This window comes from Panthera onca, chromosome A2 (assembly GCF_046562875.1).
Source record: "Panthera onca isolate mPanOnc1 chromosome A2, mPanOnc1 haplotype 2, whole genome shotgun sequence".
NCBI lineage: Eukaryota > Metazoa > Chordata > Mammalia > Carnivora > Felidae > Panthera > Panthera onca.
The window spans coordinates 62,210,732-62,234,115 of record NC_138340.1 but is presented as its reverse complement, the minus strand read 5'-3'; the positions used below and the strand labels follow the sequence as shown (position 1 = coordinate 62,234,115).

Genomic DNA, 23,384 nt, shown 5'->3' with positions numbered 1-23,384 from the left:
AGGAATGTGCTGGGCCCTTGGTGGGGACCTCCACGGACTGGCCCGGACCCCCACGCTTCTCCTCAGAGGGCTGCCCGGTGCGGCAACAAAGGGCACTGGTGACAGGTGACACCCGTGTGCCAGACTAACATGACCCTAGACATACTCTGTGGATTTCAAAATTGTTTTTGGTCACAAACACAAACAGAAGAGCCTTACGCTGCACTCAGAGCACTGCCCAAGTGCCAGGGGGTCAGGGCACCCTGGGGTTAGAGGTCAAGGCACCCTTGGGAGCCAGGAGGACAGGGGCCACTTGGCCTGACACGGTGAGGAGACATCAGGACACTGGGATGTCAAGGCAGCCCCACTTGGTTCACTCCAGGACTTTGAACAAACTCTTCCCCTTGGTGGCCCTCACTTTCCCCATCGGGAAAAGGATGGACTGTACAGGGGGAGGTTTTTAAAAATTATTACTAATTATATGTCATGGTTACATAAAAATGAAATGGATTTCAGTGATGTTAAAATTCACCCATCATCCATTTCCATGAATCCACAAGACCGTGAATCTTTCTCAGTTTCTGCAAGGCTGACCTGGTGTGTAGATGAACTATGGCAGAGGCTGTTCAGGTGGGCCCCTAGCCTCTTGTCTGCACCCCTCCCCTCAGTCCCACTCCCAGAAATGCCTGGGGGGGTGGAGGGGGTAGGGGGGGTGGGGTGGGCTGGGGTAGGGTAGAGGAGGTAGGAGGTGGAGTGGAGGGGGGAGGAGGGAGGGGGTAAGAGGTGAGGTGGGCTGGGGTGGAGGGGGTGGAATGAGGATGGAAGGGGGTGGGGGTGGGGTAGGGGAGTGGGATGGAAGGAGTAGGGGGAGGGGTTGGGGGGTGGGGTGGGTGGAGGAGGTAGGGGGGATGGGGTGGGGTGGGGGGAGTTCCCAGCAGGGGGTACCAGATGGGGTGGGGGTGGTGGAGGTGGTGGAGGGGCAGGAGGGAGCTCTCAGCAGGGGGAATGGGGTGGGGTGGGATGGGGTGGAAGGGTTAGGGGGGGCACTCCTGGCAGGGGGCTAGCACAGGCCCCAGGAGCTGCCCTGATGCCAGTCCCGGAGCCGCCAGGGCCCATCTGACAGCCGGTGCCCCTTTGTCCCGCAGGGTTCTGACAACCACCCAGCGCTCCGCTCCCTAGCTCGGGACGCAGGGACACGGACCTTGCCGTGGGTGCCAGGGCGGAGTGACGGTGTCCCCTCTCTAGCTCACTGTGACAGGCAGGTAGACCACCCGGCGCCAGGCGCGCTCGCGGGGCTCAGGTTCCGGCGTCCACGGCCCCGCGGCCCTGACCTCTTCGGGCCAGAAGCGCACACAGGTGCGTGGAACCGACCAGGTGGACACCCTCAGGACTCGGCCCGCCCGCGCTCCTCCCTGCGCCTGCGCCGCCACGGGCCCAGGTGGAGGCGGCGCGCAGGTGGGGTCCCGCCCGCGGGTACTTCTGGGACCGGGCTCGTGGGCCCGCGGCTGCAGCGGCTGTGTCCTCGCCGAGGCGGGATGGAGTCCGGGGCGCAGGTAGGCCGTTATGGGGGGCGCTGGCGGCGGGCGGGTCAGAGTCACCGCGCATCCCCTGATGTGGGGCGCCCTGCGCTCAGACCCGAGGCGCCTTCACCTGACACATCAGACAGGTGCCGGGTCCTGCACCTCCGCCCCTCCCCCAGCCCGTCAGGGAGGCCGGGTCAGTCGGTGTCCGCCCCGCGGGGAGCCTGTGCGACGCCCGTTCCGCGTGCGCACGGAAAAGCGGGGTGCCGGGCTGGGAGGGGTCCCCGGGGGAAGTTAGAGCCTGCCCTCCAGAGCCCTGTGCTGTGGCTGGGAGGGGACCCCTCGGACACTCCCCAGGCCGGTCTGGGCGGCTGTTCCGAGTCTCCCCGAGTCTCTGCTCACCTGGTTCCCTCTCCAGACAAGCGGGGACCTTTCTCCTGTCCTTGCCCATCTTCATTTGCAGCTAGGTAATGTCTTCCCGTGGTGTCGGGGTAAGGGACTAAACAGGTATGGGTGTCCCCTCAGCCTTCCCCAGCCCCCACCACAGGCTAAGGATGTTTTTATGTTTTACTAGAATGTTACATTTGTAGTTTTCCTCAGTTTGGGGGGGGGAGGGTGGGGAGGAGCCTGTACCCAAAGCATAGGGACCTTTTCTTATCAGTGCATGAGAAAAACGTGTGTGCGTGTGTGTGTGTGTGTGTGTGTGTGTGTGTGTGTGTGTGTGTCCGTGTGTCTGTCCATCCATCCATCCATCCATCCATCCATCCACCCACCCACCCACCCACCTGCTCAGGGTCTTTGCATGTTTGTTAGGTTTTGGTTTTTTCCTGAGTCTGAGGAGCATTAACCTCTCATTTACCTTTCACGGGAGGTGTGGGCTGTGTGTTTTCACTGAGTACATTGCCGGTTTGTCTTTGCAGAAGTTTCAAATGTATTTATTTTAACGTATTTTCCTTTATGGCTTCTGTGTTGTGAGCTATCATTTGAAAGCCTTACTTCTGACAAGATTTACAGAGAAATCACCCATATTTCTCTCCAGTGCTTTTATAGTTCTGTTTGTTTGTTTGTTAACATTGGCCATGGAGAAAAGAGGCAGGACCGAAATAAAACAAAAGTGTTCATGTGGGGGTCTCAGAATTGTAGTTCGGGAACAGCCCAAATCATGTCCCCCCTGGGGACAGAACTCAGGGTTTTTTTAAGACAATGGGGAATGTTGGTCTATGTCAGTTTTGATTGGTGTTGGCCGCAGAAAACTCAGATTGGCTGAACAGAATTTTTTCTAAGTCTCTCACCAAGCAAAGTCCATTATGGTAGTAGGTTGCAGGGTCTTGGGGTGAGTCCTTGGAGTTTATGGAGGTTGGCACAGTTCAAAGTTCATGGTTGCACCATGAGAATTGAGTGTGAGCCGCCCCCGCCCCATGGCCTCCTGGCTCCCTCTAAACACCCTTGACATAAGCGACCCCATTTCATTGCCCCTCTCACAAAATTTACCCCTTCTATCCATTTGGAATTTATCCTGGTGGAGGATCTAACAATCCAATTTGTTTCAGATTTTTCAAAATTATTCTGTTTTTATTTCTAGTAACCTGTGAATTTTTAAAGAGTATAATACTCAGTCCCTTGTCATTTATTTTCATGTGGGGTACAAGGTAGAGGCGTGGCTTTGCTATTTTTTTGTTTTCCTAAGTGACCAACCCAGCAGAACAACGACATGCAGTGGAAAAAACTCCCTTCCCTGCTCATTTGAAGCCCAGCTCTCCGGGCAGTATTCCCACATGTGTGTCTAGATCATTTGCGTTGCCCGTGTATCGCTACAGACACATGCTTCTTTCTGTAAGCTGTCAGCATCACAGCATTGTCTAATCAAAAATGTATCAAATTGTTCTTATGGAGAAGCCTATCGACATTTGGTCGTTTATTGGCTCAGTTTGCTTTCCTGAACAGGCTAGTTCGAAGTAACTTCTGCTAATGAGAAAATGTGTCCCCATTCCCCTGTAGTGTCTTTTTAGCAGAAGCCCCGGTCTGTGCTCACACCCCACGTGTGCCCTGAGCCTGGTCCCTGTAAAAAGTAGCATGGCCTAGCATTTCCCTTTACAAGCAATTGCCTTCATGGGACTTGGATCGTTTCTTTCTCTTTGATCTACCAGGGGCTACAAAAATACATAAATAAAATGTGGGCTTGCCTCAATGACTTGTTTATTTCCGTTTCTCCATACGTCTCTGTGGATTTTGCTCTGTGTTGATGCTACGGTATGTGTTGCAAAGGTAATTCCAGAAGGAAAACATTTTGGCTTTTGTTTCCTATCACACTGTGGGGCTGTCTTGGGTCTTTTTCCACGCATTTGGCCTTTTCCAGCGATGACATCAGAGGCACTGCCTGTGTTTACTTGGTTCCTCCCTGCCTGGCCTTTCTTGTCATCCTGCTTTGGATCTTTCAGAAGCCTTCTGTCTCCCACACAGCTTCACATACGCACCGCAGCTGGACGTGTTTTCGAACCCAACGCCAGCCTGCTGGCAGGCGAGCGTATTCTGTTTGCCTTTGCTGCCAGGGCAAGGGTGCCTGGACTTCGACTACCAAAGAAGATGTGCACGTGGAACATAGGTGGCGAGGAAATGAAAAGGTGTTTGCCCCCGCTGGTTGTCAAAGCCCGCGCCGCTGGGAGACAGCACCGTTCACCTATTAGAAAGCCGCAGAAGGTGTCAGGAGTGGACAGCCCCAGGTCCTGGGAGGTTGCGGAGCCCCTAGAATTCTCCCATGCACCCACGCCACCCGACGACAGGGCAGTTGCATTGAGAGACCGCTGACTCATTCTCTGGAGCAAATCCAGTTCGGGCTGTTTGAGTTCACGTTAATCAATTTCTAAAGCTTTTGCTAAAGGAAACAAGGTGCCAGGAGCAGCCCAGGAGCTACACAGTTGAAGCTCTGCAACCGGCCCCCTCCCAGGAGGGCACTCCAGCCTGGCTTTCTGACTCAGGGGCTGGTGGGGGGGGGGGGGTGCCTCCTGCGGGCATACATGGAGCCAGACCTGTTTTCTGTTTCCAGCTGGGCTTGTGCCTCCCTGAGCCACCCAGTGATGATGCGCTCACCTCCTAGGAATGCTCTGATTGCTCCCTGAGGTCAGATTTTGAATGCCCGGCACCTTCCACTGAGCACGTTTCTGCAAGACCCAACCCCTCCCCCCACACTGCTTGCAGACTGTCTCCTGCCCTGGCCTGGCTCTCAGCCCCTGTGGGAAATTCAGACACCTAACTCTGTTCTCACAGCATCTATGCCGTGTGTCTCATTCAGAGAGTCGGGGACGTGGAATATCATCGGTGATTTCACACACCCTTGTGTATCAGGATTCCATTTATGACACAAGAACTTCTTTGCGTTCGGGACACATATTCCGTGGTTTTATTCTTTGTTATAAATCGCTAACAGGGCAGGACCAGAGAGAGGTTGAAATTGGACTTTCTAGTTTTCCTTGTTTCTCTGTTTGACTTCAACCAGGACGGCCAGACTGCAACCCCACGGGAGACCCCAGGGCCCTGGCCCACAGAAACAGACCGCCAACATCTCCCTTGAGCCGCTCAGTGCCGGTGTGATTTGTTAGACAGCAAACCGAAGGCTGCTGTGCGGTCTCCCTCCCCCGCAGCATCCTGAAAGAGACAGCGGGAGCATCTGCGCTTTCTTCCAGGACAAGTTTAGCCCTTGACCAGTTCCACATCGTTAAAATGCTTTTCAGCTCTGCCTCCCCCCAGTCCCTAACCAATCACTCCCCTTCATGCACACATCACAGCGGGAATTCAAGGACCACAAAGTGGCAGTGTGGTACGCCGGCCGCTGGCGCTGTTCGCGCCCTGTGTGGAAGCCGGTGGACATGCTGCTGCCACGCCTATGGTGCCAGCAGGCTTTCCAGAACATCGGCGTCATTTCGTCTTGGAGATTTTATACACTTGCTCTTTTGAAAGAGTTCTGCTTCCTCCTGTACCCTGTGCGACAGCCACTTTCTTAATGGTTTGGGGCAGCACTGTCAGCAATGGACTCTATCACTGGAAACTGCTCTTCCCACCACCGAAAACACACGTGGGACGTCCTGCCAAGGGGGATCCAGCTTGGAGATGAATAGTGACTGACGCTGCAGCGAACAAGGCAGTGCTGTCACTTCTTCAGGGTTTTGTATTCCTTCCCTTTGGCTACGTGCCTGGGGGTGCAATTGCTGGGTCGTCGGTAGTTCTGGTAACCTTCTGAGGAAACTCCACACTGCTTTCTATAGTGGCTGCACCAGTTTGCATTCCCACCAGCAGTGCACGAGGGCTCCCCTTTCTCTGCATCCTCACCAACACCTGTTGTTTATGTTGTTAATTTTAGCTTCATTGACAGGTGTGAGGTGATGTCTCATCATGGCTTTGACTTGAGTCTCCCTGATGATGAGTGACACTGAGCATCTTTTCATGCATCTGTTGGCCATCTGGATGTCTTTGGAGAAGTGTCTGTTCGTGTCTGTTGCCCATTTTTAATTGGATGATTTGTTTTTTTTTCTCTCAAGTTGTGTCTCTCAAGTATGCCTCACATACTTTGGAGATTATTCCTTTATTGGATTTGTAGTCCACTGATACTCTTCCCCACTCCATATGTGGGATTGGACTTCACTTTGAACATGACCTAGCATGGTAGTAGATTGGCTAGATGCAGTACGGTGCTAATTAACAGCACGAATTGATATGTATTGAAAAGACACACGAGAACTGCTTACAAAAAACAAACTGCTCAATCTGTCACATAGTTTTGATGTGACAGCTTTGCTTTTTTTTTTATGTTTATTCATTTTGAGAAAGAGACAGAGTGGGAGAGGGACAGAGAGAGAGGGAGACAGAGGATCCAAAGTGGGCTCTGTGCTGACAGCAGAGAGCCCAGTGTGGGGCCTGAACTCCTGAATCATGAGATCATGACCTGAGCTGAAGTCAGATGCTCAACCAACTGAGCCCCACAGGTGCCCGAAGTGACAGCTTTTCAAGGAGCACTGTGCAGACCATGGCTTTATAATGATGATAAAACTATTTGCTGAGTACAGTGTGTTAGCATCTAGAAAAAGCCGTGAGCACAGGAGTGTGAGGGGTTCCACCAAGGCTTTGTTCTGGAGGAAGAACCAGCCCTGACAAAGCCACTGCTGCAGGCCGGGGTCTCAGGACCCAGGATGGGGACGCTCTGTGTCCCCCTACCCTGCACACCTGCCCGATGCATGCACCTCCGCCCAGACTCCTGCTCCTTTATGTTGAGTGTAAATGTTAAGATGAATTCACTGATGACGTTTTTGCAGTTTTCTCCTGAAAACAAGTGTCTTTACGTGAAAACCGTCTGTTTTCCGGTTCTATCATTAAAACCATTCTGACTGGGGTTTGGTTTTGACCAAACAGCAGACCAGGCGGAGCCGGAGGAGTGCGGCCCGCCCTGCGCTGGGGTCTGTCTCTGGGCGGCGCACTACCCAACCAGGGGCACAGGCCCAGGAGGAGGGTGTGCCCTCAGAGGCTCGCTGCCGTGACCTTGTAGAGAAACGACCTCCGTGCTCCGTTTCCACAGGTGTCTGGGCTGAAGTCCACCGCAGAAGATGAGGGTCCTTCTTCAGTGACGAGTCAGCTGTCCCCGAGAAACGTCCCGAAGCATAGCACCCCCCGGGATGCCACGCCCAGCCTGCACAGGAGGCCACCGGGCCGTGTCCCCTACCACCCGGAAGGGAGCCCCGTGGCTGAGTCCCCGCTGCCCGAAAGCCTTTCCTGGAGCACCATGGCCACCCTCCGGAACCTGCAGCTCTCTACCGTCTGGCCGGCACCCACCTCCGACCCCTGGGATCCCGAGGAAGATCCTCTTACACCCGCCTCGGTCACTCGGAGGCAGCAACAGGCAGAGTCCCGGGGAGCACGGAGCCGGTCTCCACACTTGAGGTTGCCTGGGGTCCCCAACACCTCGGGGAAGAGAAGGAGGGACCCAAAGGAGCTGGCGGCTGTGGTAGGATTGTCCTGACCCCAACCCTGTCCCTGTGCCCCTGACCCTGTCTCTGTGCCCCTTTGTCCCTTACTGTGTCCCCACCCTGACCCCAACCCTGTCCCCGACTGTGTCCCTGACCTGACCATGTCCCTGTGTCCCCACCCTGACCCCAACCCTGTCCCCAACTGTGTCCCCGACCTGACCCTAACCATGCCCCTGTGTCTCCGACCTGACCCCAACCCTGTCCCTGTGTCCCTGACGCTGTCTCTGTGCCCCTGACTTTGTCCCTTACCGTGTCCCCACCCTGACCCCAACCCTGTACCTGTGTCCCCGACCTGACCCTGTCCCCGACTGTGTCCCCACCCTGACCCCAACCCTGTCCCTGACTGTGTCCCCGACCTGACCCCAACCCTGTTCCTTACTGTGTCCCCGACCTGACCCCAACCATGCCCCTGTGTCCCTGACCTGACCCCAACCCTGTCCCTGTGTCTCTGACCCTGTCTCTGTGCCCTTTGTCACTTACTATGTCCCCAACCTGACCCCAACCCTGTCCCTGTGTCCCTGACCTGACCATGTCCCTGACCTGACCCCAACCCTGTCCCTGTGTCCCTGACATCCCTGTGTCCCCAACCCCTGTCCCTGACTGTGCCCTTAGCTGGACACTGGCCCTGTCCCGGCTTAGCCCCACCCCATCCCCACCTGGGGGCTCAGGGCCCATGGAGGTGGCTGTGACCTGAGAGAGGGTAGCTACCCTTCCCTCACTGCTAGACCTTTCTGATGTCCTGGGCCTGCCCCACCTGCTCTGAGGGGTCATGTGACCCCATGGGGAGCATCTGTACCCCCCAGTTCCCATCTGCTCCCCCAAACTCTTGAACACGCTGCCATAAATCCTGCTGGCCTTCTTAAGGTGGAGTGGGTGAGCCCAGGAAGCTGTGGGCTCTTTCCTCGTGGCTCAGTGCAGACCCGGGGCCTCCCCCCATGTTCCCCTGGCCCCTGGGGCCCCTTTCCTACTGTGAGCTCTGCTCCCTGGCCCACAGCAGCGTCACCCTCTCGTCTGACGCCCTTGTGTTCTAGAAGGTTCTGAGAAGGGCACTGTGGGGCTTCGGCTGGCTCCAGCTGGCCTGTCCTGCTGACCAGAGGTGGGATGTGTCTGGTGGACAGTGGGCCTGTTGGTTCCCTGGGGGAAATCCCCACTCTGCCGCCCTCAAGGCCCTTGTCCCCCCCACATCTGCTGGAACTCAGGGGAAGTTGGGTGTGGGGTGGCCTGGGCAGTGGCTTTCTCCTCTTACCCCTCATCTGCCCTCGAGATGGGTGCCGGGATCCACCTTCTGAGGTCACCGTGGGATGCCTGGCCTCTCCCGCTGGCTCCTCTCTTTGGCCTTTCAAACCCCTGTGCTTGGCTCCGCTCATGTCTCTGGGGCGTTACTGGGGGAGGGGGAGCTTCCCTGGTGCCCCCGCCTGCCTTCTGTGGCCGCCTGGTTGCAGTTGGGAGCCCGGCCTCACAGGGCTGTGTGGAGCACTACGCGCGTGTCCCTGCGGGCCAGTGGTCCTGCCTGCTGCCAGGAGGGGCGTGAGCCTGGCCAGAATATTCTGGAGCTGACAAAGGGAAGGGGACTGAGGGTCTCCCTGCGGGGCAGATATTGCGATGGTCACAGGTCCCCACCTGCCCCCAGAGATGGGGCAGCCCTCTCAGTGCAGACACAGAGCTCCCAGCTGCGCTGACTGCTCTGGCTGGTGGCCCCGCCCTCTGGTTCCACCATCTGCCCCCCTCCCTCAGCATGCCAGGGCACCAGCCTCTCCTGTTCCTTATTTACCCCCAGAGGGTTGTCACTATTGTTTACATTTTGAAGCAATTGGGAGGGCCTGCCATGGGGGCTGAGAACTTCCAGACTTGTCCTCTGTGGCCCAGCCCCAGCACACCCCCCATGTGGTCTGGCTCAGCTCCCCCGCCCCGGCTCTGCTTTCTAACAGCCTGAGCCCCCCTTGTTTAGAAGCAGGGCTCATCCTGTCCCACCTCCCCACTCCCCGACCCCCAGGTCAGGGGGCCTCCCTGCCGCAAGCCTGGACAGTCACCTGTCTGCCCCAGGCCGATGGTCCCACACAAGCCCAGCCGGCCCCCCAGCTACCCCTCTGCACCCTTGTCAGACCTGGATCCCTGGTCCTTACCCACCCCTCCTGTCCCCACACCAGGATGCGGCCCTCTGGGCGGTTGGGGCACGTGGGAGCAGACGGACCGGGTGACCAGGGAACCCAGGGGGGCAGGGGTCTGCAGCCTGCATGGGCACCTGCTGGCCATATGAGGCTCGTCTCAAGCGACAGCCAGGGCTCCTGCAACGTAGGCCTTCTCAGGGACACCTCTCCCCCCACAGACAGAGCGCGTGAGGCAGTGGGAAGTCAGGCTGCTTCGGGACATCGAGGAGGCCACTCAGCACGAGCTCACCATCGAGGACGACTGCATTTTGGGGCCGGGCCAGGAAGCACTGTGTTCTGGGGCTCCCGCGGCCAGCCCTCCATCCACCGACTGCAAACCCTGATCCTCGGGGCTCCCCCAGGCCTCACCTTGACCACTTCCCTCTCCACTGTGATGCTTGGGTTGGGTGGGGGGCAAGTTAAGGCTCCCGTAACTCCGATCCCATGCAAGGCCCTCAGAAGCACCAACGGAGAGCAGGGGATGGAGGGAGCAGGTGCCCCTGCCCCCGGGGGTTCCCCAGGGCCACCCAGGGACCAGGGAGCGTGGTGAGCTGCACCCCCCCCCAACACAGAGCTGGGGCCACACTCCCAGCAGGCTCAGGGTGCATTCCGGGGAAGTCAGACACCGCGACTCACCGGGAGGTGGTTCCAGTTCAGGCACTGGTTTTGTGGGGGTGGTGAGAATTTAACCCCCTACGGTAGTGCGTTCCTGGGGCTGGGGTCCCACCAAACAGATGGGGGGGTGCGGGCCCTCTGTCGAGAGGAGGGAGCGGGGTGCTTGGGGCCCTTCAATTAACACACAAAACCACATGGACCTCCCAGTCCAGACCATCTCGGGCACAGCTTTGCGGGATACTTCATGGTTATAAAAACAGAGCTCAATTTTATTCTTATAAATGTGTTCATCCCCACTCTATTTTATTTTGTAATATTTATTTTTGAGACACAGGGAGAGGGAGACACAGAATCTGAAGCAGCTCCAGGCTCCCAGCTGTCAGCCCAGAGCCCGACGCAGGGCTCGAACCAACGAACCGTGAGATCATGACCTGAGTGGAAGTTGGACACTTAACCGACTGAGCACCCCCCCGCACCCCTAAATTCTTTAAATCATCTGAATACAGTAGGGTATCTCATTTGTGGGGTTTTTAAAAAGCAGGGATTTGAAATAGTGGCTAAGAACAGCGTGTAGCTAGGCTGGATGAGGATGGCGGCTCTGGCGTTTATTCTGAGTCAGGAACAATCCGGCATTTAACATGATGCTTTGAAATGTGGACACCTTCTAAACATGCACAGTATTCGGGGGCTTTCTGTGCCAGTCACAAATGTGTAGAGATGTGGAATACGGTGTTTTAAATCAACAAAAGGAAAAAGCATACAAAAAACAATATTTAAAAGCATGATGGGAGAAACAAGTTCAAATATAGCAATAATCCTATTTTCTAAAGGGAGCTTAAATTTCCCAGTTAACAAAGAGGTTCTGACCTTGTGATCTTTTTAACCCTGGCACGTGACACTGTAGAGCGTGGTTACCCCGAGGGAGAAGGGGGCCTGCTCGTGGGGGCACGTGAGGGGCTCTGGGGCCGGAAGAACCACTGCCGGCGTGCGCGGTGGCCATGGGGTGCCTCGCATCGTGAATACAGAGGACAGGTGTCTCCCTGTAGGTCCTGGAGGCCACGCCAGGCCCGGGGCCCCAGGAGGACAGGGGACATGGCCTGAGAGGAAACACCTGGGCACAGACGTGGAGGTGCCCCTGTCCCAGCCACATGTGGAACTTTCACGGATGGGAACACACACCATGCGGGAAGCAGGTGTGAAGGCAGAGACGCACCAGACATGGGAGCAGCGTCGGGGGACAGTGGTGACATAAGAGGATGCCACACAGAGAAATACCCAGCAGATAACGTGTAGGAATTAAGAACAGGGTGAGAGTAGGGGTGCCCGGGGGGGCTCAGTCAGCTAAGCATATGACTTGATTTCAGCTGAGGTCATTTTCTCTTGGTTTGTGAGATCGAGCCCCCTGTTGGGCTCTGTGCTGACAGCAAGGAGTCTGCTTGGGATCCTCCCTCCCTCTCTCCCTCTCTCCCTCTCTCCCTCTCTCCCTCTCTCCCTCTCTCCCTCTCCCTCTCCCTCTCCCTCTCTCTGCCCCTCCCCTGCTCACGCTCTCTCTCTCTCTCTCTGCCCCTCCCCTGCTCTCAAAAAATAAAGAATAGGATAACAGAAGTGAGCAATCCCACAGGAGCCCTGGAAGATAAAATCGAGGGCATCTCCCACAAAGAGAGTAAACTTGGAGAAAACAATGGCTGAACTGGCATCCAGTGTCCAAATCCTAGGAGGTCAGACATGAGGACAGAGAAACGGACAGGCCCTGCACATCAGGCTACTCATCCAGGACAGTTCCCAGCCACAAACACCTCTCACCAAGTTCCAAGGATGATCAGGAAGCCTGCCGGGTCCTGCTGCCTGGGGACCCACCGTGTTCTCAGTACTCAGGGAACCGACTGCCAACCTGGAATCCCAGTTCCCCCTACAAACACCCCAAGCGTGCCCCACCCCCCCACACCTGATCCCAACGCGGCAGGTGCATGAAAAGTCCAACTTGCGGTTCTGGTTTCAGGAACTCTGGATCCGCTTCTGTGCTGGTGTCGGGGCCCCACCCTGTGGCTGCTGTGGGGCCAACGCTGTTTGTTGACATCCCCATGCCCACCGGCTGCCGCTGGGTTCACAGGCAGAGAGCCCCCCACAACCTGAGAAGGCGGCCTTGTCCGAATCTGCCAGTTCCCACGGTGCTTACTCCTCGCTGTCCTGCAGGCCGGGCACCGGAGATCCGGGCATCAGTGCGGTCAGTTCTGGGGGGTCTCGTTCTGCACGGGCACCCGTCCCATCACGGGGACCAACCCTCGGCCTCCTTGAACCCCGACTGCCTCCCTGCAGGCCCAGCCTGGAATTTGGGGAGGGGGACAATTCCATCCCTACCAGACCTCCCTTGGAACACGGGTCCTCGCAGTTGTGATTACCATGAGGGTGCAGAGATGACGTCATTCTGGATTAAGGTCACACCCTGCACCCAATGCAGATGCGCAGGGAGAAGCCAGCGGCAGGCACGTTGGGCCACCGCGAGCCCAGGACGCCGGGGGCCCCCCAAAGCTGGAAGAGGCGCAGGCCGGACTGCCCCCCACACGCAGAAGGAACGCGGCCTCCAGAGGCGGGAGGGTACATCTCTGTTGTTGAAGCCCCCCAGCTTGGGCTCCTGGGTCGTAGGAACCCCCAGAAATGCATACAGCCATCTACGCAGTCACCCTGTGCACTCATTCATTCATTTCATGGCAGGGACGGCAGAGCAGGGGGAGGGCAGGTTCTAAACACAGAGACGAGGCCCCTGGGGAGGCTGACCGCGAACCAAGACGTGGAGGCATGTGCCGCAGAGGGACCCCTGGCCCTGGCTGAGCATCTGGGGTGCCGGGGATGGCGGGGAGCCCGTGTGGAGGCAGGGGCTGGGACAGCATGGAGCAGGAGGGGGCGGCCTTCGGAGCGCCTGGAGGGCCCCGTTCACCTGCGTGAGCTGGGGGCCCCTGCAGGGTTCCGGCACAGCTAGGACGTGACCGGTTGGCATCCGAAGCCCCGTGAGAGTAGCTGGGGGGGATGCAGTGGCCGGAGTGCCTAGGGGCCCCCGCAGGACGGGGCAGGGGCGGCAGACGGGCACACAGGCCAGGCAGAGCCAGAGAAGGTGGTGGATGTGGGACGAGGAGACGGGGCCAGCAGGGCCCCCGATGGCCGGGGCTCCGAGACAAAGCCTGGGGGCCTCCCTGTGCGTCCCTAGCATTGGAAATGGGGGTCACACAGGCAGGGGAGCAGCGGGCAGGGCAGGTTTGGGGCCATCAGGGGTGTGCTCCCTGTGACTTCTGCCAAGCTGCTGAGGCCGGGGGGGGGGGGGGGGCGGGGGAGGGGGTCAGTGGGTGCTGGAAACAGCCTGGGGCTCAGGGCAGGGAGGAGGCTGAGCCAGCAACTGCCCCGCCCCACCTCTGCCCTCGGGGGGCGGGTCTCGGGCTCCATGGGATGAGCCTGGGCCACAGGCTCCTGCTCTCCAGGGTCCGGCCTGTCCCTTGCCTCCCACCAGATATGTGCGGTCCCTGCACCACTGGCCTCTCTTGCCCCCTAACCTGGGGGTAGGAGGGGGCTTCCCCGAACGGTGGCATTAGCTGTGTCCTGGCAGAGGGTGGCTGGTGTCACTGCTGGCAAACCCTCCCTGACACTCTGGTCTGCTGCCTCAGGGCCTTTTTTCCGCTATGCCCCGACCTTGGCCCGACTCGGCCGGCACAGCCCACTTTTAGTGAGCGGCATGGCTCAGCCTGTTGATGTGGCCCCCCCACTCCCTGCTGTCCCCTCTTGATCTGCTTCCATGGGAATCCCCAACCAGGGGACACTTACCGGTCTGAGGAACCAACCCGAGGTAGTGAGTCATCTCCCCGGAGACTCTTGCTGGGAGCAGAAACTCCACGGCCAGTGGAGGGGTAACTGAGGCCCAGGCGGGGACCCCCCACACTTTATAGGAGACCACCGTCCCCCTCAATGGGGAGTGAGGCAGGAGCCGCTCCAGATCCCACCCACGACCACATGGCTTTCAATGAAAACCGCCACAACGTTTAGTCAAGCAATTTTTTCCTTTATTTTTGTTAAATAAGATTCCAGAAAGTATAGTGCAAACACTCAGTAGAAAAGTCGCAATTAAGAAATGTACATTCACGTTAACTTTTCAGTCTGTTCACCTCTTTGTTAATAAAAATAGGACCAATCACTCAGTTCTCTGTCTCGGTTGAACCATCTTGGAAAAGACCGGAAGGTACAGTGAGGGGCTGACGTAAAAATAGACCCGTATTGATTATACAAATCTATCGAGAGAAGCTATCCGGTGACCGTGAGCCGGCGTCACTCCGACCCCGTCACCTGGTTTTGTGTCTGAAGAACTGTTCTCGAGTGAACTCGTGGGCGGAGAGCCCGTCCCCATGCCCACCCACTCTGCCTTCCGCATTGGGACACAGCCACAGCTGGCAGGACGCGGAGGGTGCGGGGCTCACACCACCTTTCTTGGCAAGTGAGGAAACCCCCCAGGGTGGGCTTTGGGTTGACCATTGGCGAGAACGGAAGCTACTCTAAGGTGGTGGCGGTCACGTGTTACCTTCCTTGTGCAAGGGGGTGTGCAATCGTGCGGCCGGGGCGGGGCAGGGAGGAGGGGCGTCCGGGCTGGGACATGCTGCATCATTGGTGCAGGCGCTGCTGCCCGGACTTGGGCCCCAGGGTGCGCTGTGTCGCGGGGACGCTCTGCGGCCAGCCGGCAGATGGCCCGAGACGGGCCCGTCCCTCTGCGCGTGATGCGTGTTTTCAAGTTCAAAGTGGGTTCACACACGTGGGGGTTTCACGGCATGCAATTCTGAGTGCACGTGGCTTGTGAGCCCATAATTTGTACAGGGTGAAGGCAAGACCGCGCGACCCCGCAGGACGGATGCTCCGGAGGTGTGGCACCCCAGGGTGTGCAAGGGACGCAGTGGACTTCCTCAGGCTCCCCACGGCGGGGGTGCGGCGGTCCCCTGAGACATGTGCTTCTGTCCAGGGCCCGGGGTCGGGTGGGGCCGCTGGTGGGAGGTGAGAATCGAGTTCTGGCTGCTGGTGGGCCCATGGTCTGCGCCGTGGGGGGCGAGAGTGCACAGACGGGGCACTCAGAGGGGCCGTTCCCACAGACCGTCCCGCACGTCGCACACGACTAGTGAGCCCGAGCGGTCGGCCAGGTCTGGGGGGGCTGGCCTAGGACGGCTTCTCTGTTTACACATCAGTCCCCGGCAGGTGATGCACACTGTTTGCCTCCGAGCTGCCTAGGGCAGAAGGGGTCGGGGCCGGGGAAGCTGGGGACCCGGCACCTCCACGACACCTGTCTTGCCTTCCACGCCCACCCGGGGAAGCCTGCCCTTGGCTGTCCTCCGACCTGCAGGAGGGACCCCGCCCGCCCACAGCGGGCCAGGAGCGTGAGGCACTGGGTGGCTGTGCCATCAGGAGGGACATGGCAGACACGGCCTTCCAGGGCTCACACGCCTTCTGACCAGGACTTGGGGGCCACTTGGCTGCGTGTACGTGGGGAGGCGTGTGTGTGGTCTGGGGGTTTCTGGGGGCCCCTGTCTGCCTGACACCAGAGAGGCCTCGCAGGAAGACTTGGGCAGCTGTCCCCCCGCTGCTCCGCGGTTTGCTCAGGCTAGGACAGGTGGGCAGCACACAGATTTAGGACAGAAAGGGATGGAGACAGGGTTCCTCAGGCTTGGAGCAACCTGGTGGGGGCGGCAGTCGAAAGCACAAAATGCTGTGCCGGGGAGAGCAGGACGCCAGGTGAGGCCAACCCGCGCCCGGGGCACAGCCGCGGGCGGCTGGCCACACACCACTCAGAGCCGGCCCGGGTGTGGACCAGCAGGGAGCTCCATCCAAACCAGCAGCGTCAGCTGAGGGCGGGGGGAGGGTGACAAAAACCAAGGGCTCAGGACAGACAGGCCCTGCCATTCTGCACTGTGTGATGCCGCTCAAGTCAATAACCTCTCCGAGCCCCGGGGTGCCTCACAACACCGCGGGGCATGCAGCTCAGGGAACGGGCCCTGAGGGCCGCCAAAGAGGCGCTGTTTCCTTCGTCTATGGCCACGTGGAGACGTCCAGACGTGTTTTCACCCCGGCCCTTCCCGCGGTTATCCGAGCGGAACCTACAGAACCCAGTGACGCGTGGGGAGGAATGCACAGATTGCACAAAGGAATCGAGGTTGTGTCCGGAGCGACCTCACCCACAGGGCATGGCCGCCCCTGTGGTCAGCGCGCTGACCGCTGACAACGTCACCCAAGAGGGCCCTGTGCGTGGACGTCTGTCTGCACGGCCGCGGGCAGCCGACGACCTGGCCTCCAGCCGTGAAGCCAAGAGGCAGGTGCCCTGCTCCCCGCCAGCTCCTCGTCCAGGGTTCCTGCCCCCCATCTACGGGCCCCTCCGCAGCCTCCGTGCACAGGGAGCCCAGACAGGCTGAGGACAGAAACCACCATACCCAACAACAGAACACGGGCAGTTTGCTGCCTCGATGGCCCTGGGCTTCCTCACCGACACGGCAGACGGAAGGTTCTAAGAACATCAGGAAGAGACTCTGCTCCTGTCTATGGCCGGACACAGAGGTGCCGTGTGGGGGCCACGGCCACTCTGCCCCTGCCCCTCCTCGCCTCCCAGGGCTGGGATTTCTAAGGGAAATCAAGGCAGGGCACGCAGGGACAGTCCCACCAAACACCTGGGGGCAGGCTGGCTGCCCCCCAACTCAGTCTGTTCTCTGTGACCCCATCTTAGCCTCAGGAACACACCATCGGTTTGTATTTTGCTCATGCCAGACCGCGTATGCACACACACACGCACACACGCACTTGCACACACATGAACATTTCACACCCATGCAAGAACACACACGTACACACATTTCACACCCGTGCATGGGCGTGTGTGCACACACACACACTCACCCATATACATGCACACATGCGCACACACACACACGCACATACGCACTGATGTGAGCAAATCATGGCTCCAGCACAGCAGTTACGGTTTATCTGTGTGAACAGATCTGATGGGAAACAGACGGATTACATCTGCAGGGAAATTAAGAAATTCGAATGTAGGAGTCATTACCACAAAGCCCTTTAGAGAGCTGTGGTCCCCAGACGCCCCTGCAATCACGTTTACTCCCACGAGGGGGACAAGCAGGTGACATGTGTCCCCGGGCACTACAGGACCGGCCTGCAGGTGCGCACAGACAGCAGCCGGCTTCTGGAGCTGGCGTCCCTGGGAGCGCCCCGAGGGCACGGGGTCTGGGGTTGGCACCCTGCCTCGTGCTGCTGGCCACACCAGGCTGTCCCTCCCACCACGGGCACTCTGCATTGCTACATCCGCTGCTGCGGGGCCCCCACGGTCTCTGGGCACAGGGCCTGCCTCTGGCTGCTTGCCACCTGCCACAGTATCGGGGACCCGGCCCCACTCCCCAGGGGCCCGCACTCCCGGGACCAGCTGCCAGTGCCGACCCCACACCTCCGGAGTCCAGCCTGGCCAAACGCACAGGCAGAAGTATATTCCTTAGGCTGAGCCAAATGGAGCCTTCCTGAACGTCTGCCCCTTGACCCCATCCCCACCCCGCCCTCCAGGACGGGGGTCCTCAGGCCACCCCCAGCTGACCTGGGACCTGATTTCAACCCACTCCAGCCTATGACTCGTGAAGACAAACACTACCGCCAGATGCCACAAGAAGACAGGCCACACCCCACGTTTCCCACGTCCCGTCAGAGGGTGTTGGGGCTCAATCGTCCCATGTGAACTTTCAAAGCAAACGCAGCCGGGCAGACAGGAGGTCCAGGCGCCAGGACGTGGCCATGCCCTCTGCTTCCAGCCGGCCACAGCTGCCCCTTAATTTCACCAAACCAAACATTTTAAAATCAACAGCTTCTAAGAAGGTGGACTTTTTGTTTTTGTTTTGTTTTGTTATGTTTTTTTAATCGAAGCCACTACAAAATCGGGGTCAAATCAGTTTCCGGGGGTGACTTTCCATACAGCCAACAGGCCTGCACACTTCAGAATTCCATGTGTCAGCTGTGACCCAGCTGGTCAGGGGGCCACTCAGTGCCCGGCAGGGGGGGAGCACCTGCCAGGTAAGCCGTGCATGGGTGCAGTGGGCGGGGCCTGCCTCCCAGGGAGGGACCAAAAGGACCCGACTCAGGGAGTCACAGGTACACAGCGCACAAGGGCACATGCACACACATGCCGGGATAGAGACGGGTCCACCAGACCGAGACAGAGAAGGGCAAGGCCAACCGGACCCTTCCTCCTTGAGTGGGACAAAGCAGGGGTTCGGTATGTCTAGGCTGCTGATGGGGCCCAGCATGAAGCTACGGGGGACCTGGGGTGTGTGCCTCTGAAGGCTGGCCGGGTCCTGTCTGAGCACGGAGGCCGAGTGTCAACCAGGCTGAGTGGGGAGGATGGGCGTCCCGGCTCTGAAACACGCGGAGATAGCGTAAGGGGAGTCACAGATGTGCACAGACCCCAGCCTGCCCTCCCTGTGTCCCTCTGCTCCCTGTGCCCGGGGCACCGACAGCAAAGCCCATGGAGGAGCCTGAGCTGGGTCTGGAGGAGGGGCTGGGGGGGCCCTGGAGGTGTCGGCCCCCCATAGCATGGCTCGACTTGGGCACACGTGTGCACATGGCTTGTGTCTGAGTTACCGGTCTGCTCTGCACCGGGCTTGGTTCCACATGTTAAAGTTGTTATTGCTTCTAGTGACAGAAGGTGTCTGGAAGCTCTGGTGGCTTTGGAGGCTGATAAAAGTACAGGCTCGGGGGACCTGGCCTGTGGGGGGTGCCGCCCTGCAGGACACAGATCCTGTGGAGTGGACCACCCGGCCCCATGGTCCGTGGAAGCATCTGGAAGTTTGGGGTTGCTCTCTAGTCTACTGAGGTTGGGCATAAGCAGCACACAGCGGGGGCGCCAAGGGACACCCCAAAGTGCCCCCCAAGCAGGGCTTGGCTTCCCCAAGCAGAGACGCGGGGCCTTGGGGACATCGCACATCTGGGTAAAGGGTGTCATTCGCATGGTGACGGGCTGTTCTCATTTTTGGTGGGAGCGAAGGGGTGTCGTGTGAAACACGGTGTTGTTTACAGAGCATCTCAAATAATTCAGAGAGGACCCCACGCGAAAGGCTAACGTTTGTCCGTGAACGCTGTACAAGAGTAAAAACAAGTAAGGCAATATCCTACAGTCCCATCCCAAGTACGGAGGAAGATGGCACACAGCGACCGCTGAGGCGGCACACGGATCCTGCACCCCAGGGAGCCGCGGGGCTGAGCCGCTGGTGACCGACGGTCGCTCGTTCGTGGAGGCGGGAGCCTCGCTGCCGGAGTTGGTCACGGAGGTCAGCTGATCCTGGTTCCGTGGACCCCGGGTTGGGCCCAGCGAGGCCAGAGGGCCACTGAGAGTCCCATGGGCGTCCACCCGCCTCTGGAACCTGCTGTGTGTGTCTGGGGAGCCACCAACCCATCTCCGCCAGCTGAGGGCCGGGGCCCTGAATCTTTAACAACAACTTCATGCTTGGGCCGTCCTGACCGCCCGGCCTCCACGTCCACTTCGAGGGGACACGCGGTCCCACCGGGGCCACCCAGGGAACTCAGGACCCTGCCTCAGTTGAAGGCCCGTACCCTCAATTCCTGTAAAGTCCCCTCTGTCTTGTGACAGAGCACGTTCACGAGGTCAGGCCACAGTGCCGTCCACCGCTCCCCGGCCCCCAACCTGCCCTGGGTGGAAGACGGGCCAGGTCCCCAGCCCTGCAGCTGGGTGCAGACAGGCACACGGGCCACATGCTCACAGGACTCTTGAGGTGACTCAGGTTCCCCTGAAGGAATCATGCCATGTCTCTAAATGTGGGCGGCGGGGGGGGGGGGGGGGGGTTGCGCGGGCCGGGCCACTGAGACCTTGTCGATGTAGCGATGGCTGTTGCTGGCCCAGCAAACAGCTTGTTCTCAGGAGGGAGGCTGTCCACCCACCCACTTCTGTCCTGAACCTGCGCGGACTGCCCCGCAGAGCCCCCGCCCGGCAACACGGCTGGGCAGGGTCACCCCCCACGGAGCATGCCACGCCTCGCAGGCCTCCAGCGGGAGCAGCCTGGGGACATCCCCGGGAGCAGGACCCCCAGGCCCCTTCACTGGCTTCAGTCCCCCAGAGCCCCCCGCACTGCATGCTGGAGCTGCAGGTCAGGACTGGTCCCCAGATGGACTTGTCTGCCCAGACCCCCTCCGGTGCCAAAACGGTCTTCCTCCTGCAGTCAGAGCTGAGGCCCCCGAATGTCTCGTCCGGGTATTTCTGGTCTGTCCTTTCCCCCGGCTGCCGCCCTGTGCCCCCAGTAGCACATCCCGGCATCCTCGGTCTGTCCCTGCGCACATAGGTGACTCCCAGACCTCTGCACAGTTCCCTGCAGGGGGCCGGACACCCGCACGTGCAGCCCGAAACTCACTCCGAGACTCCCCGTCCGGCCGCTGGTTCTTCCGCCCAGGCTCTCTCTGGGTCGTGAGGTTCACTTGTTTCAAAATCCATGCAGGCTCATGTTGTAAGTACTGGAGACCAAGATGACCAGCACGGTGACCAGAACAGCCAGGGTCTGTAGGAACCGGTGCCTTCAGGGGTCAAGGGACAGCACAGCGCAGAACAGGGAGGACGCTGGTCTTGATGTGGAGACGTGGCTCGGGGGCCCGTGAGTTCCAGAAGACCCGCCTCTGGCTCTCAGCAAAGACCGTTCTGGAAGGAGGTGTCCCCACCACCTGTACAGCCACACAGGGGGCTTGTCTGTTCTCCCCAAAACCACCCATCAGGGGCCCAGCCATCTGGGTCACGTTCTTGCCCTCACGGCCCTGCCGAGCGAAGCCTGGCTTCTGTCCACGCAGGCCCCACCACACAGGGTTCATGGTGCATCTGCCTAGGGGCACACTCGCGCTCACGCCCGCCGGCCACAGCTCCACAGCTCTGGCTAAATGGAAGCCTGCAGCCCCGCAGGATGTCCTGAAGGGCCCAGAGCCTGACGCTGACCCGGCCGCTCCCAGGCAGCTGCTCCTTCTCTGCCACCAAGGAAAGGACCGCGCGAGCACAGTCCCGTGAAAGCCTCAAGTCCACGCGGGCAGGGCTGCCCCTGGCCCGTCACTGCCCGGCTGCTTCGGGTCATGCCTGGACGGCTCCCCTTCCGCAGCCCAGCCGCTGGCACCCGGCCCTGCTGTCGGCCGGGCTGGTCCCTGCTGGAGCCCCCGAGGCCCAGACGCCCCGCACATTTGTGCCCTGAGCCCCCGGCAGCCAGCGTGGGCTCCGCTAAGCCTCCTTCCCAGCTGCTCCGGGGGGCAGGTGCTGGCCATGGGGGCAGGGGGGGAGCCCTGAGCCCTGCAGAGCCCCCATCCCAGCTCTGACCGGGAGGCCGGCCATGGAGGACACCGGGGGCGGGCCCGTGCCCAGTCTGCCCTGGAGGCCGGCTCGCCCGTAGCCACACACTTTCCGCTCCCTGGCTTGGGAGCCGTTTCCGTCCGTCCTGCCTTCCAGGAAGTACGTCAGCATCTCACCCTTGCCCTTGACGCTGACCTTCCCGCGGCACACGAAGCGGTAGGTCCCCCGGCGCAGCAGCCGGTGAACCTCCTCAGTCACCTGCAGTGGAGGAAAGCAAGCGGGCACCCCTCTGGGTCGGCGGGCGAGGATCCTGGGGGCAGGGCCGCCCGGAGGCTCCCTCCTCCACCCGCCACAGCCTATCTCCAGCATCATAGAGAGCCGGGGACCCAAGGGGCCGCGGGGATCCCCAAAGGGACAGCCCGGGGTCTCGGCCGCCTGCACACCAGCCAGCCACGGGCACGCAGGAGAAAGCAGTGCTCTCCAGGGGGAGGCCCGGGCACCAGCCGGATGCCTGGGCGGGACCAGCTCCAGCGGCTGACAGTGAGGGGCGGGACACACAAACCTGCATCGCTAACATCTGGGGCCCTCATTCGCTTCTTTGAGGAAAGAACCAAATGTCTGATTGGGCCCCAGCAGAGGAAGGATCCCATAAGAAGCATTTACTGGCGGGCGTGCTCAACATGGGAGGGGGCCCAAGTGAGGGGCCGCTGGCGGGAGAAGTGTCTCCGGGAACAGAGGTGGTCAGGGCATGTCGGAGCCCTGGGACCCTGAGAGGCGGGCACCTGGGTCAGAATGTGGCCATGCAGGACTTGCAGAGACCCACATGCAGCATGGGGGCCGGGGCTACGGAAGGGCGGTCCCTGCGGTATGACAGTGGGGTGAGGGAGGCAGGCACTTCGTGGAGAACGGCCACAGTCTGTGGCGGGGGCTTGCTGGAATCTGATTTTGGAAACTTAGTGGACCTGGGACAGTGGCCTGGCTTCACCAAGGTCCCCTCATACGTGTGGCCTGTCCTGGGGAGGCCGCAGGGTCCTGGATGGCAGGTGGGGTCACTCAGTGCCTTCGAGCTGTTCACGAACCACACACAGTGATGCGGGAAAGTGTGCGAACTTCACGACAATAAAAGAAATTCGAAGGAAGGACTGCAGATGTGCAGACGCACCTCAGGGGATCCTGTCCTGTGCTGGGCACAGCTCTCCTGACAGTTTAAACCCAGGAACCCAAGGGCCTGCCAGGCACCTGAGAGGGACGTAGCGCCTGCTGGATGCTGGCGGGGGGGGGGGGGGGGGGGGGGCAGTGGGAGGAACGACTGAACACGCAGATGCCGGGGAGTTGGCAGCCTCTACACAGCTCTCGAGGACCCTGCCAGGCATCAGGGCAGAGGGGGAGGCCAGTGCTGGACCCGGGGACACTGACAGAGCGCCCTGCATTCACTGTCCCGGTCCCATGGGCCCCCAGAGGCCAGCAGCAGCCACACAGAGGGACAGGCCTCCTCCCCCCAAGGCCCCAGGGCCTGTGGTGTGAGCCCCCGCAAACCTGACCGAGGTCCCGAGAGCCACCCACAGCCCTGCACACCTGGGAAGAGCTGTCACTGCCCCCAAGCCTTGGGGTGGCCGGTCCGGGGGGTCAGGGCCAGGCATCTCACAGCACCCGCCCTTCAAAACCACAGGAAGCCCTTCCCTCTAAGGCAGCCGGGCACGTGGGCAGGGTCCTGCATGCTGGAGGGGCTCGCTGTCTTTGACTGGGACCCCAGCCCTCACCACGCCCC

At 59.9% G+C, this 23,384-nt stretch overlaps 2 protein-coding genes across 3 annotated transcripts in view; one reads left to right on the top strand and one right to left on the bottom strand.

The window, feature by feature from the left end:
* The first annotated feature begins 1,445 nt into the window (after positions 1-1,445).
* Positions 1,446-10,573, top strand: CCDC201 (coiled-coil domain containing 201). Of its 2 annotated transcripts, none has more exons than XM_060632064.3 (3): positions 1,446-1,532; positions 7,063-7,485; positions 9,837-10,573. In XM_060632064.3, exons 1-3 carry the CDS (start codon positions 1,515-1,517, stop codon positions 9,999-10,001), a joined length of 606 nt encoding a protein of 201 aa, XP_060488047.1. In that variant the 5' UTR covers positions 1,446-1,514; the 3' UTR covers positions 10,002-10,573. The 2 variants fall into 2 exon arrangements, with proteins under 2 accessions (XP_060488047.1, XP_060488046.1); XM_060632063.3 differs by having other exon boundaries at positions 7,063-7,488.
* Positions 10,574-14,301: 3,728 nt separating this feature from the next.
* The window catches only part of ADCY1 (adenylate cyclase 1), a 113,177-nt gene continuing 104,094 nt past the window's right edge, over positions 14,302-23,384 (bottom strand). The window contains exon 20 of the mRNA XM_060632062.3: positions 14,302-21,874. Coding sequence (XP_060488045.1) covers positions 21,548-21,874 — 327 coding nt within the window. The 3' untranslated portion in view covers positions 14,302-21,547. The remainder of the gene's footprint in view (positions 21,875-23,384) is intronic.